The sequence below is a fragment of the Physcomitrium patens genome, chromosome 10, assembly GCF_059467195.1.
Source record: "Physcomitrium patens ecotype Gransden chromosome 10, ASM5946719v1, whole genome shotgun sequence".
NCBI lineage: Eukaryota > Viridiplantae > Streptophyta > Bryopsida > Funariales > Funariaceae > Physcomitrium > Physcomitrium patens.
Genome location: NC_143419.1, coordinates 17,917,316 through 17,929,358, shown reverse-complemented (window position 1 = coordinate 17,929,358; position 12,043 = coordinate 17,917,316). Strand labels below are relative to the sequence as shown.

The following is a 12,043-nucleotide window of genomic DNA, read 5'->3' as shown; positions in this document are numbered from 1 at the left end:
TTCTAAGACACTAGAAATCAAGGGTAATGGGTAATGATTCTTCTTTGTTACCTTGTTGAGGCCTCGATAGTCCACGCACATCCGCAACAAGCCATCTTTCTTCTTCACTAATAAGATGGATGCTCCAGTTGATGATTTTGAATGACGGATGAAGTTCTTGGTTAAATTCTCATCGATGTACTTCCGCAACTCCGCTAATTCCATTTTGCGATAGATTGTAGATTAGGCCAAAAGACGGTTGTGCTCCTTCCTGTAAATCTATGGCGCAATCATATGGTCTGTGTTTCGATAGCATGTCGGCATTTTTATTTTGAAACACATCTTTAAAATCCTTATATTGCTCCGGTATACTTGCTGTCGAGATCTTCACTCCGATAGTTAGAGCCGCATAAATGACAAACGGTGTGCCTCCCTTGGACAATCTTATAAACGCTCTTGCTTCAATAAATAAGGATTTCTCTATTCAGGGTTTTTTACTAGGCTTGCTCTTGGATGGTTTTGTGGGAAAGGTCATCTTCTGCAACTTCCAATCTATGGATGGATTATGCTTTTTCAACCAAGAAAGACCAAGAATAACAGGATTTGATGGGATTCTAATAATATTGAAAATAATATGACTACTATGGTCCTTAAACGTCACTTCTATAGGTTCTGATTCATGGGTGACACTACCAGACAATAAAGGTCGTCCATCTATGACCTCAACGTGAACAGGTTTAGATTTTTGTACTAAAGGGATCTTATGACGCCTTACAAATTCTTCGTCTAAGAAACAAGTAGATGCTCCTGAATCTAATAATGCTAAGGTTCTCAGTTTCTGAGGGCCAATAAGCAAAGGGATTGTAAAACAAAGGGCAGGTTGAGCGGAAAGAAAGGAACCTGGTTGTTGTTGTGATATTTCACTGTCCAGCCGCACGGTTCCTATTGTGACTGGGCATCTTCGTTTTCCTGAATAAATGCACCCGTAGTCTTGATAATACGTCGATTTTGCTTCTTAGGGCAGTTTCCAACTTTGTGGCCTTCTTCACCGCAATACAAGCATAGACCTTCCTCCATACGCCACTTTTTTTCTTCTAGAGTAAGAGATTTGACACGTACCGCATCAATTTACATGTCTTCTACCTCTGAATGTGAATTCACGCTACTTGCCGACATAGTTGGGGTGTGGCGAATCGTATGTTGTCTTGAACGTTGGTCTTGGCGACGTTCGAAGAAGTGGTTATCGCACTTCACAGCTTGGCTAATAGCTTCGTTGAGCATTTGTGGATCAGGAAGAGTTAACAGCAAATCCTTCACATCGTCCCTTAAACCCTAATAGAATTGACTCATTAACGCTTCTTCGTCCCAATTGATGTCACATGCTAATTGCCTGAAGTTCGATGCATAGACTGATGTAAAATGCATCCCTTGTCGTAGTGACCAAATCTTTGTTGTAGCCCATCGAACCTTGTCATGTTCATCAAATGCTTCCGCAAATGCCTCCAAAAAGGTTTCAAAGTTGTTTAGTATGGACGATCGTTTCTCAAACAAAGGAACAAATCATGATAGAGCTTGTCCTGTAAGTAAGGTTCCAACAAGCCCAACACGTGACTCCTCCGTTGGATAGCGTTCGGGCTGTAAAACTGTTATCAACTTGATTTGGTTGATGAATCCTCGAAACTTGGAACGTGTACCATCAAACTTGTCCGGGAGGCTAACTTGGGGTTCTCTATGTTGTAGAATCAGGGGTGCTTATCGAACCTGAGGCAAAGTTGCTTCTCCAAGTGTAGAAGTTTGAGGCTGGTGCAACCTAGATTGTGCCATCCCAGATGCTCTATCATTATGAAGCCTTGCCATGATTCCTTCAATCTCTGTAGTTCTTTGTGATAATGTAGCGAGGGCATTCATGATAGCATCTAACTTGGACTCTCAACTTTCCGTCATACTAATGTCTTGGCCCCCGACCATTCTAAGAGAAGAATAGAAATGACTCTACAAGAAGACAATATTGGTTTAGAAGAGGGTACTCCGCAACCTCTAAAATGCCTTAAGAGCTTCAAGAAAAGGGGTAATCCACTCTCTCCAAGAAGAATAAGACTCCAATATTGTAACAAAAGAAGTATCAGTTTAGAGGAAGGTAATCCGCAACCTCTAAAGTGCTAGTACACTTCCAAGCAAAGGGATAATCCATACTTTAACAAAGAAGGAACTAGCTGTGATATCTGAGGTGAGTGAAGTCTCGACAAACTGTCACGGATACAGAATACAGACTTGATATCTACCAAGAAGTTCAAGAAGAATTGGCAAGAACTAGATTAATCAGATGAATACAAGAACAACACCAGAGAGGTGAGCTAGAGCTCCAAGAGATGTGTTGTCGAGACTGAAGAACTCTTCAGCCTCGATTCCAATATATACTCCTATTTAGGAACCTTCTCAAGCAACTTCTACCAACTAAGAAGCTTCTAGAAAGTTTCAGAGACTTGCTTCTAGAAGGTTCTAGAAACTTATCTCTAGAAGGTTCTAAGGACTATGTCCCTAACATCTTCTACTAACTAAGAAGCTTCTAGAAGGTTCCAGAGACTTGCTTCTAGGAGGTTCTAGAAGCTTGTCTCTAGAAGGTTCTAGAAACTTGTCTCTAGAAGGTTCTAGAAACTTGTCTCTAGAAGGTTCTAAGGACTATGTTTCTAACAGATTGTATGAATTTATAACATTATGATGTGAGAAGTGGTGGAAGTATGCATAGATATGATGATGAAAGTCAAATTGCATATGACTATGAGACCACATATGAGTTGGGTAAAAAAAGTTATGAGTTTCCACATGAAGAGGGTTATGAGATTGCACATAAATAGGGGGGTAGGTCAAGTCAAAATCCAAAAATAATGATGTCAAAAAATCGAGGACACTCTTATAATCCTAAATCCTAAATCCTAAACCCTAATCTCTAAATCCTAAATCCTAAATCCTAACCCCTAAATCCTAAAATCCTAAACCTGATCAAGGGTTCAAGTATGAGGACTTGTCTTATGATGGACCATTGGGACGTCACAGTCTGAGTCAGTTGTTGGGATACTCGAGCTTGGCTCAGTTCAGTGCAGGGTGTGTCGTATTATAGAATTCATTACTTAGGTCGATGCTGGTCGAACTCGCACAATACTTGCTGCCGCTGAGCCCTTTGTTATCTTCATCGAGGTCGGTTGAGAAATTGGAGTGAATGCAGGGTCATTTACGATCCTGTCAATGTCTAATTTCATAGAATATGTAATGTCATTGCAGGCAACATTGCAATAAGTGGCGTAGTCTCGAAGGCTGCACTCATGAATGTATCGGGGGTAGGCACCAACGTCGCCTACGAGAGTGCCGCAGAAGTCAAAGAGGGAGCTGATATTGACTCTGTCAATGATGATCCTGATAGAAGGAGAGCTGACGGTGCAGCAAGTGGAGAGTGGGCAAAGACATATGAGCGAGCAGCGTGAAGGACTCTCTGGACTTAGACTATGTGAACGACCTATCTATCGGAGATTGCTTTGGGTAAGTAGAGTTCTGTACGTATTTAGACTCCATACACAATTCTCACATGAGAACAAATATGAAAGTCAGATCTATAATTAGGGTCTGAAGATCTTAATTAGGATTTATAAATCCTAAATTATAAAAAACAAAACACATATTTTTGAAAAATAAAGACATTTATAGAGGTCTTTGGGACACTCTAAGCCTTGGCAAAATTTTACAACAGAAAAAACTATGATACATTGACAGATATTAAGGATCAAAAACCTCTAAGACATCCTTGTAACCTTAAACCCTAAAAATCCTAAACCCTAAATCCTAAACTCTAAACCTTGAAAAAATGATGGAGTGTATGAAGATCATGCTGGAGGAGCTTGCCACTTCATTCAAGAATATGGTGCAAATTGGTGGAATCATGTTCAATCCATTACATAGGCTTAGAACACATATAATATAAAGTTAAATCATATGTATATATAGTAAAAATAAAAAGTAGTATAAATATGATATTTTCCAAAAAAAAAAAGATATTTAACTATATAAATTATCCAATATACTATTATATCCTAAAATCTAAACCCTAAACCTGTAAAGTCAATTCAAAAGTCAAAATGGTCAAATACTCAATAACTACAAATATATGCACTTATTGAAAACTTCAAGCACATATTTAGAATTGACAACTCTCAAAAAAATCCAATGGACTTTTCAAAAAATTCAAAAAGCCTTGTATGACAAAAATCAAAACCCTAAACTCCAAGTCAAAATAGCTAAATCTTCCAAACTATAAACTTATATAGGAAAAGAAATATACCATTGAATTCCTAGATACCATAAATGGGAGGTAGATCAAGTCAAAATCCAAAAATAATGATGCCCAAAAATTGGAGACACCCTTGTAATCCTAAACCCTAAATCCTAAACCTAGAATCTTCTACAACTTCTTAGTATATGTCCTTGATATCATCCTCTTTTAGCTTCAAAGTTTCCAAGAAGAACTCCTATTGCGAGTTTATACCAACATAAGAAGTTGAAAATTAAGAGGCTCTCCTTCTCCTTGAAGCCTCTTTATCTTTGGCCTTACAAAGAAGGGGGAGAAGAAACCTCTAAAAGACATAGTTAGAGACTATAAATCTGTACCTGAGCCCATTCTTCCATGTTTAGTGCTTGTAATTTTCAATGTGATATGGATAGTCAAGAGATAGATACTATACTAGTTATGTCTTCTCAATTGAGTATCTCATGAAGACGATCTCGAGATGAAGAACCGCCTCTACCACAAAGATGATGGAGGATACCTAATAACAGATCGCTAGTGATTGTGTTTGAAGTATAACCTGCCTACAATGATCTTCTCGAAGAAGTGTTTGCAGGGCATTTTTACAATGAAGACATGGAAGTTCATGCCTGGTTGGAAATTGAAGGTGTAGGATACTATCGTTGATTACAAAGACCAATGAACTACTTGTCATGCAAACAACAATTGGAATATATTGTAAACACTATGCGATAAATTTTTAACTTCTTACGTTGGTACTAACTTGCAATAGGAGTGCTTCTCAGAGACCTTGAAGCTAAAAAGGGGAGGGGGAGGGGAGGGAGTGATGTCAAGGATATATACTAGGAAGTTGTAGAAGATTCTAGAAGGTTTTAAAAAAGCTTTGCAGTTTGTGGAAGCTGCTTAAGAAGCTTCATAGATTGTGGAAGCTGCTTGAGAAGCTTTCTAACTCGTAGAAGCTCCTTGAGAAGCTTTCTAGCTTGTAGTATATATATGAGTTGAGACTGAGGGGATCCTTAGTCTTGACAACACACTTCTTGGAGCTCTAACTCACCTCTCTAGTGTTGTTCTTATACTCATTTGATTAAACTAGTTCTTGTCGATTCTTCTTGAGCTTCTTGTTTCCAATCAGTATTCTAATTTTGTAATAATAAGTATAAGGTATCAAGGGCAAGGTATTAAAGGTGGGATATTGAGAGCAAGGTATAAGAATATGGTATTGAGAGTAAGATATTGAAAGAAGAGGATATCGATAGAAATAGGGTATTGAAGGCAGGGTCTTAAAAGAGAAGGATATAAACGAGGATATACTATGAACGGACAGGATATTGATGAAGACAAAGCATTGGGAGGCAATTGTATCTAGACAGTAGGATATGAATGAAAGCAAGGCATCCAAGGATAGAATATCAAGAATCTAGGATATTGAAGGGAAGAAGTACAACTTGGAGTTGAGAGAGGAATATTGACGGATTTAGTTTCATTTCCTATAAAATTTCCTTATTTTTACATTATTTAGTATCTATAAAGAAGGTAATCTTTTATTCAAATTCAATCCTAATTATATTTCTAATCCTAACTCTAAATCCTAAATCCTAATTAGGATTCATAAATCCTAAATTAATAAAAATAAAACACGTATTTTTTAAAAACAAAAACATTTATAGAGGTCTTTGGGACAATATAAGCCTTAGCAAGATTTCAAAATAAAAAAAATATGATATATTAAGAGATATTTAGGATCAAAAACCTCTAGGACACTCTTATAACTCCTAAACCCTAAATCCTAAAACCTAATATGCCTTAGAAAAATTTCAAAACCAACAAAAATATAATAAATTGTGTGATATTTAGGATCAAAAACCTATAGGACACCCTAAATCTTAATCTCTTAATCTTAAATCCTTGGAACTATAACCTTTAAAAATAGAAGGGTAGGTTAATTCAAAATCTCAAAAAGAAATATGCCAAGTTTTTGGAAATATACATGTTATCTTAAAGTCTAAATTCTAAACCTCAAATCTTAAATCCTAAATACTTTACCTTAAAATTGGAGACACCCTTGTAACCTTAAATCTTAGTCCTAAATCTTGGTTAAAATTCTAAAAATATAAAAAATTATCAATCCTAAAATTCATTTTTAAAACCTTTATATCATCTAAATCATATATTTGTTCAAAAAACTAAGTACACTTTTAGATTCATAATATTCCAAAATAAGAAAGTATATCATTTCAAAATGTTAAAATTTCTCACTAATAAAAAAGTCAATTCTATATTCAAAAATCAAAGAATCTATTACTACGAAATAAAAGAAGCATAGGATAAGTCAATTACACTATTAGAACCACAATTCTTTAAAATAGAAGAAGAAGTAGGTCAATTTATTTATTTTTTAAATATAATATTTTTTTGGAGATACATATGTAATCCTAAATCTTAAATCTTAAACCTCTAAATCTTAAATTCTATGACTATAAAGTCAATTTTTTAGAGAGTAATATTATATTCTTTAAGTTTAGTAATACTCAATTACAAAATCAAAGATTTGTAGAAGGTCAAGTATACAAAATATGTAATGTAAAAAGATATGGATCATTTTTTTAAGCCAATAATAGATAATTATATAATCAAAGTCAAGCTCTATTAAGAATTATGCCATACAATATTAGCTATCATACAAAAATAATATTTATATAATATGTTTAGGACAACTCATACAATATATATTAGACTAAATCAAAATGGATTTAGAATTTAGAATTTAAAGTGATCTATTAGCAAGATAGTAAGGAATATGTAAAGATATATTAAGATATTATCTTTTAGGCATGAGATTAGAATTTAGTATTTATACAAAAAAAAAATAGTAAATGGATGTAAACTGTGTAGTAATCTTGACCTTTTTGAGTATTATGGCATAGAAAGAATTATAGAAGGTCCTTTTAATATACAAGAAGGATCTTTACAAAGATTTTTTAAAATATTCCATAATTATTTAACAACATTAGCAAATGAGATTCATAAAAGAAATTCATGTGTACTTTCTATTTGAGTCAAAGATGCCTTAATATTTACTAGACAAGCAATAGGATGGAATGGTAAGCATATGGAGCGATAATTTCAACAAGTAAGGGAATAGAAAAGTACTCAAGCAAGTCAACAAGCATTGGTATAAGCAAGGAAATCCCTCTACAATAGTTGGAAATAAGATGATCCAAGTATTTGTCTTCTTATCTTTGAATTTTTTCACAATGTACATTGATTTATTTATAGTAGGATGGTAGATAGATGTGTAGATGGACTAATGTTGAAAAAGACCAATAGTGGTGCATATTAGAAAAAAGATGGAGTATATGAAGATCATATTTGAGGAGTTTACTACTTTATTCAAGAGTATGGTATAAATTAGTATAATCATATCTAATCCATTATAGGCTTAAAACATAGATAATATAATTTTAAATAATATATATTTATATATATATATATATATATAATATTTAAAAGTAATATAAAAATGATATTTTGTAATAAAAAAAGAAATATATCTACATACTCTATCTAATATATTATAATAGTATCTAAAAGCCTCTTTGTATTTATTATATATTTTTAATTATTTTTTATATATTAATTAAAGATAAATTTTATTATTTTTAAAACCTCATATTTTCTAAATTATAAAATTATTAAAGATTTTAAATATACCATTAAAATCAAAAGCATAATAAATAGGGAGGTAGGTCAAATCAAAACTTTTAAAAGACAAAGTACAAAAAAAATCAACAATAGATTGTATCAAGTTAAACGCCTTATATTTCAAAATTATAAAATATATATAGGATTTGAAGTCCATCATTTAATTTTTAGACCCTTAAAATAGGGAGGTAGGTCAAATTAAAACTTTGAAATTATTGTTCATATGCAAAGTCAACTCAAAAGTCAAAATAATCAAATGCTTAATATCTACAAATATATGCACTTTTAAAAAACTTCAAGCATATATTTAGAATAGGTGACCTCTAAATGGATCTAATGGACTCTTTAAAAAAATTAAAAACCCTTGTATGACAAAAATCAAAATCTTAAAGTCCATGTCAAAGTAGTTATATCTCTCAAATTATGAACATGTATAAGAAAATAGTTATATCATTGAAATCCTATATACTATAAATAGAGAAATGGATCAAGTCAAAATCTAAAAATATTGATGTTCAAGAACTAAGATATCTTTATAACTTCAAACTCTAAACTCCAAATCCTAAATTCTAAAATCTTAAACCTTAAATCCTAAGTATTTATATCTATCAAATGAAAGGAGCATAAATAAAGTTAATTGCACCATTGAAACTACAACTCTTGAAAACGGAGGGAGTAGATTAATTCAAAATTCCAAAAAAAATATGTCAATTTTTTGAGAACACACATGTGACCCTAAATACTAAACAAATACTTGGATACATCAAAGGAACTTTTGATTTTGAACTTTACTATAAATCTAAACAAAATAGTGATATATAAGATTATATTGATGTTAATTATGCTTCAAAATACAAAGATCTATATGACGTTAATATTTTATTATAATTAGAGTAAAAATTACATAAAAAAGTAAAAGACACCAAATAGTAATAAAATCATTAATTGAATTTGAATATGTGAATCTATCTATTAGAATTGCAGAAGCCATTTGGTTAAGAAGAGTACTTATTAAAATAGGAGTCATATAATCTTCATTGTCCATGCTCTCATTCAACAATAACAAAAAAATTATGTAAAAAATTGAAGACAATTTTATCCTATTTTGGAATAATCAATCAATAATGAAGTTAGTTAAGAACCTTATATTCCATGCAAGAACAAAGCACATTGAGGTATATCATCACTTTATCAAAGAAATAGTAAATTCTAGAAATATACAAGCTCATAGTCTTTAGATATATTTGCATATGCATTGTCTTGAAGTGCATTCAAACAACACTATATAGTATTGGAATTAACAACTTTTGAGATACTACTCCAATTCCTCACTCTATAAACTCTAAAGCCTCTCTATAAGATTTAAAACTTTCGAACTTTTTTTAAATATAAAAAAGGTAAAGATACTTAGAACATCATATATTTCTAGTCTCATTCAATATATCCTTTTTTTGATGCCTTCGACCATGAAGCAATCCTCAGATTGCAACAGTGATTATGGCTACTCGAAGTGTGGATATGTAGCACGAGCCATAGCACATAATCCAACTTACTACTAATGCAGACACTGATCAAACACCGATTACAACGACGAAAATAATCGTCAGCCATGGCATCACGTCTGCGTCAATCCATGAGATAATAATTCGTGCAGCCTTTGCTCTGGTCATATAATACCCAAACTACACCACAAGCGTTGACAAATCCAATTGAAAACAATTACCATTTCACTGTGCCACCAACCGGGCAAGAAATAGAGTGATCTCATTTTTTTTTATTTTATTGACACAAATGAAAGATCCTTATGTTTTGCTGTCATATTCAATCAGATGCGGCGTCAAGACGATTCTTATCCAAATAAGGGAATAATGTCGCCCAATGTGCCATACAGTAACTTACCACCAATATCAGATCATGCCATGGTCGAAATCTCTCTACACAAGCCCTTCACAACATGCAAGATTATCATTCTAAATCTTGGTCAAACTCATCGATAAATCTATGTTGCATCTACAGAATGGAGCCTACTGTAAGAATACAGAAAGGGTATCAAGGAACTTGAATTGCACTTAGAAAATGCCACTGGTGCCGAAAAATCTAGACTGATTTGGCTGGGATTTACATGTGCAGCGAAAGGTCCGTATCAACCAGTGTGGAATGCGTTCAGCGACGGCGCGTACTACATTCCTGAAATCGGAGGCATCGACCTGTTCGTCGCCGCAAGTGTGCTGAACCTGCCGTCGCCAGTCGTCATCGTCTCGTTCGTTCCAGCCACTGTTGCTGCAGTCAAGACGGCCATCACCGTAAGTCAAATCTTATCTCCTATGTCTGCTCAAGATTATATTTGGCATTTGTTGTGGATGTAATTAGTGACCTGCTTTTTCAGACGCTTCATGATTCCGGTGGGCGGCTCTACTTCATCGTCAACACGCCGCCGCAAGGGTGCAACCCGGCGCAGCTGACGCAGTTCCCCAACCGGGCCAAGGACGCGCTCCTGTGCGTGGATGACATCAACGCCTGCTGCAAAGCGGCCCTCAACGCCATCAACCGCGCTTACAGGGCCGCTTTGCAGCAGGCGCTCGAGGACCTGCGGACGCGCTCGGTGGCGATGGCACGCAGATCTTCCTCATGGATAACTATAATGCCAGCATTGAGATCTTCACCAACCCGTCGAACTATGGTAAGTTTCACCCAACACTCTCACAAACCAAATTATCCACAGGCAGTTTCATAATGATATTTTTTTGGCAGGGTTTACCAACACTCTGCAGGCGTGTTGTGGCTCCGGAGGACCCTACAACTACAACTCGGCCTTCACGTGCGGCAACATCGGGTCGCGCTGCCAGGGGCAGTCGGCGTGCGCGACGCCCGGAAGCTACGTTTCCTGGGATGGGATTCGTTACACTGACGCATTCTACAGACAGATTGCCAAGTTCTTCCTCAATGGGCAGTTTATCACTCCAGCTTTGAATCTCACCGCGGAGTGTCGCCTAAAATTTGATGATTTTTATAAAAGCAGCTGATCGAGTTGGGTAACATTATGGTTGTCAGTAATTGTCAGTAGAGGCAGCCTTCACAGGTTTACGGATGAATAGGTCTCAACAGGGTATTAGAGTAGTATCACCTGAGTATTGCGTAGATATTAGTCGAGAAGTGGACTTCTACAAAACCAGATGGACTTCTACCGCGGCCACCGCTTGTTATTGCTGCCTCAAATCTAAATGCAAAAGATCACATTACTTCATTACATATTTCAACCCTTACATTGAAGCTCCAAATTACCGAGGAGTGTTTCGATCAAAAAATGTAGCACGGAGAACGTCTCTGGCACTAAGGGCTGTCTCTTTGTGTTATACCCAAGCTCTCTGCTCTGCAACATGAAACATGACACCAATAACCGCATTATCAGCAGTCGCAAGCACTCGTACATCAAACTCTTCCCCAAGGTAACGGAAGCAACGTGGAATCTGAGAGCTGATTTCGGATGGATTCGATCACAGTAAGTGGACACTTCCGCAAAATTCCTAAACCCTAAATGAAAGGAAGAAGTTCCAGCACTTCGGAGTAGCAATGAAGTTGAGAACGCAGGTAAAAAAGACGCAGATCTGTTTTGGGGAAGTGACACAGCTGATACAGATAACCTCGTACCTGCAATGGTGAATCTTTATTCGGCACTCGTAACACACACCAACAAGACCTGCAACCTGTGAACGCCCAGAAAGCTTCTTTGCCCTCCGTCGACGTACCAAGGATCTCCACTGGATCCTTGGGAGTTTGAGCGTTCCTCGGAAGTGTAGGCCGCTGCACGCCTGAAGGCGATGCAATCGAAGCTCTGGGAACTATCGGTGGACACCTTCTAATGATCATTTGTCGCTATTTCACAGATGGACACCTATGGATCATTATAAAACTCACCACCACTACGACAGCTATTCCAGCCCATTCCACTACGACATGCTCACTCCACACTATCATAGCCCAGTCTCTGTGATAACGATTGCAAATGCTTTCCTCCCTTTCACATATTCGACCTCAAACCCCACACCCTCTTTTCCCATCAGTAACAAA

At 35.7% G+C, this 12,043-nt stretch overlaps 2 protein-coding genes across 2 annotated transcripts; one reads left to right on the top strand and one right to left on the bottom strand.

Moving 5' to 3' along the window:
- Nucleotides 1-3,258: 3,258 nt before the first annotated feature.
- On the top strand, nucleotides 3,259-11,219 carry LOC112287394 (uncharacterized; the record flags this gene model as incomplete). The annotated part of the gene is made up of 4 exons (XM_073536571.2): nucleotides 3,259-3,454; nucleotides 10,017-10,278; nucleotides 10,362-10,655; nucleotides 10,727-11,219. Coding segments are annotated over 4 exons (971 nt in total), but the record flags the coding sequence as incomplete, so codon positions are not given.
- On the bottom strand, nucleotides 11,194-11,981 carry LOC141045852 (uncharacterized). The gene is made up of 2 exons (XM_073536723.2): nucleotides 11,624-11,981; nucleotides 11,194-11,345 (listed from the first exon to the last, which is right to left on the bottom strand). Exons 1-2 carry the CDS (start codon nucleotides 11,840-11,842, stop codon nucleotides 11,229-11,231), a joined length of 336 nt encoding a protein of 111 aa, XP_073392824.1. The 5' UTR covers nucleotides 11,843-11,981; the 3' UTR covers nucleotides 11,194-11,228.
- Between the last annotated feature and the right edge of the window lie 62 nt (nucleotides 11,982-12,043).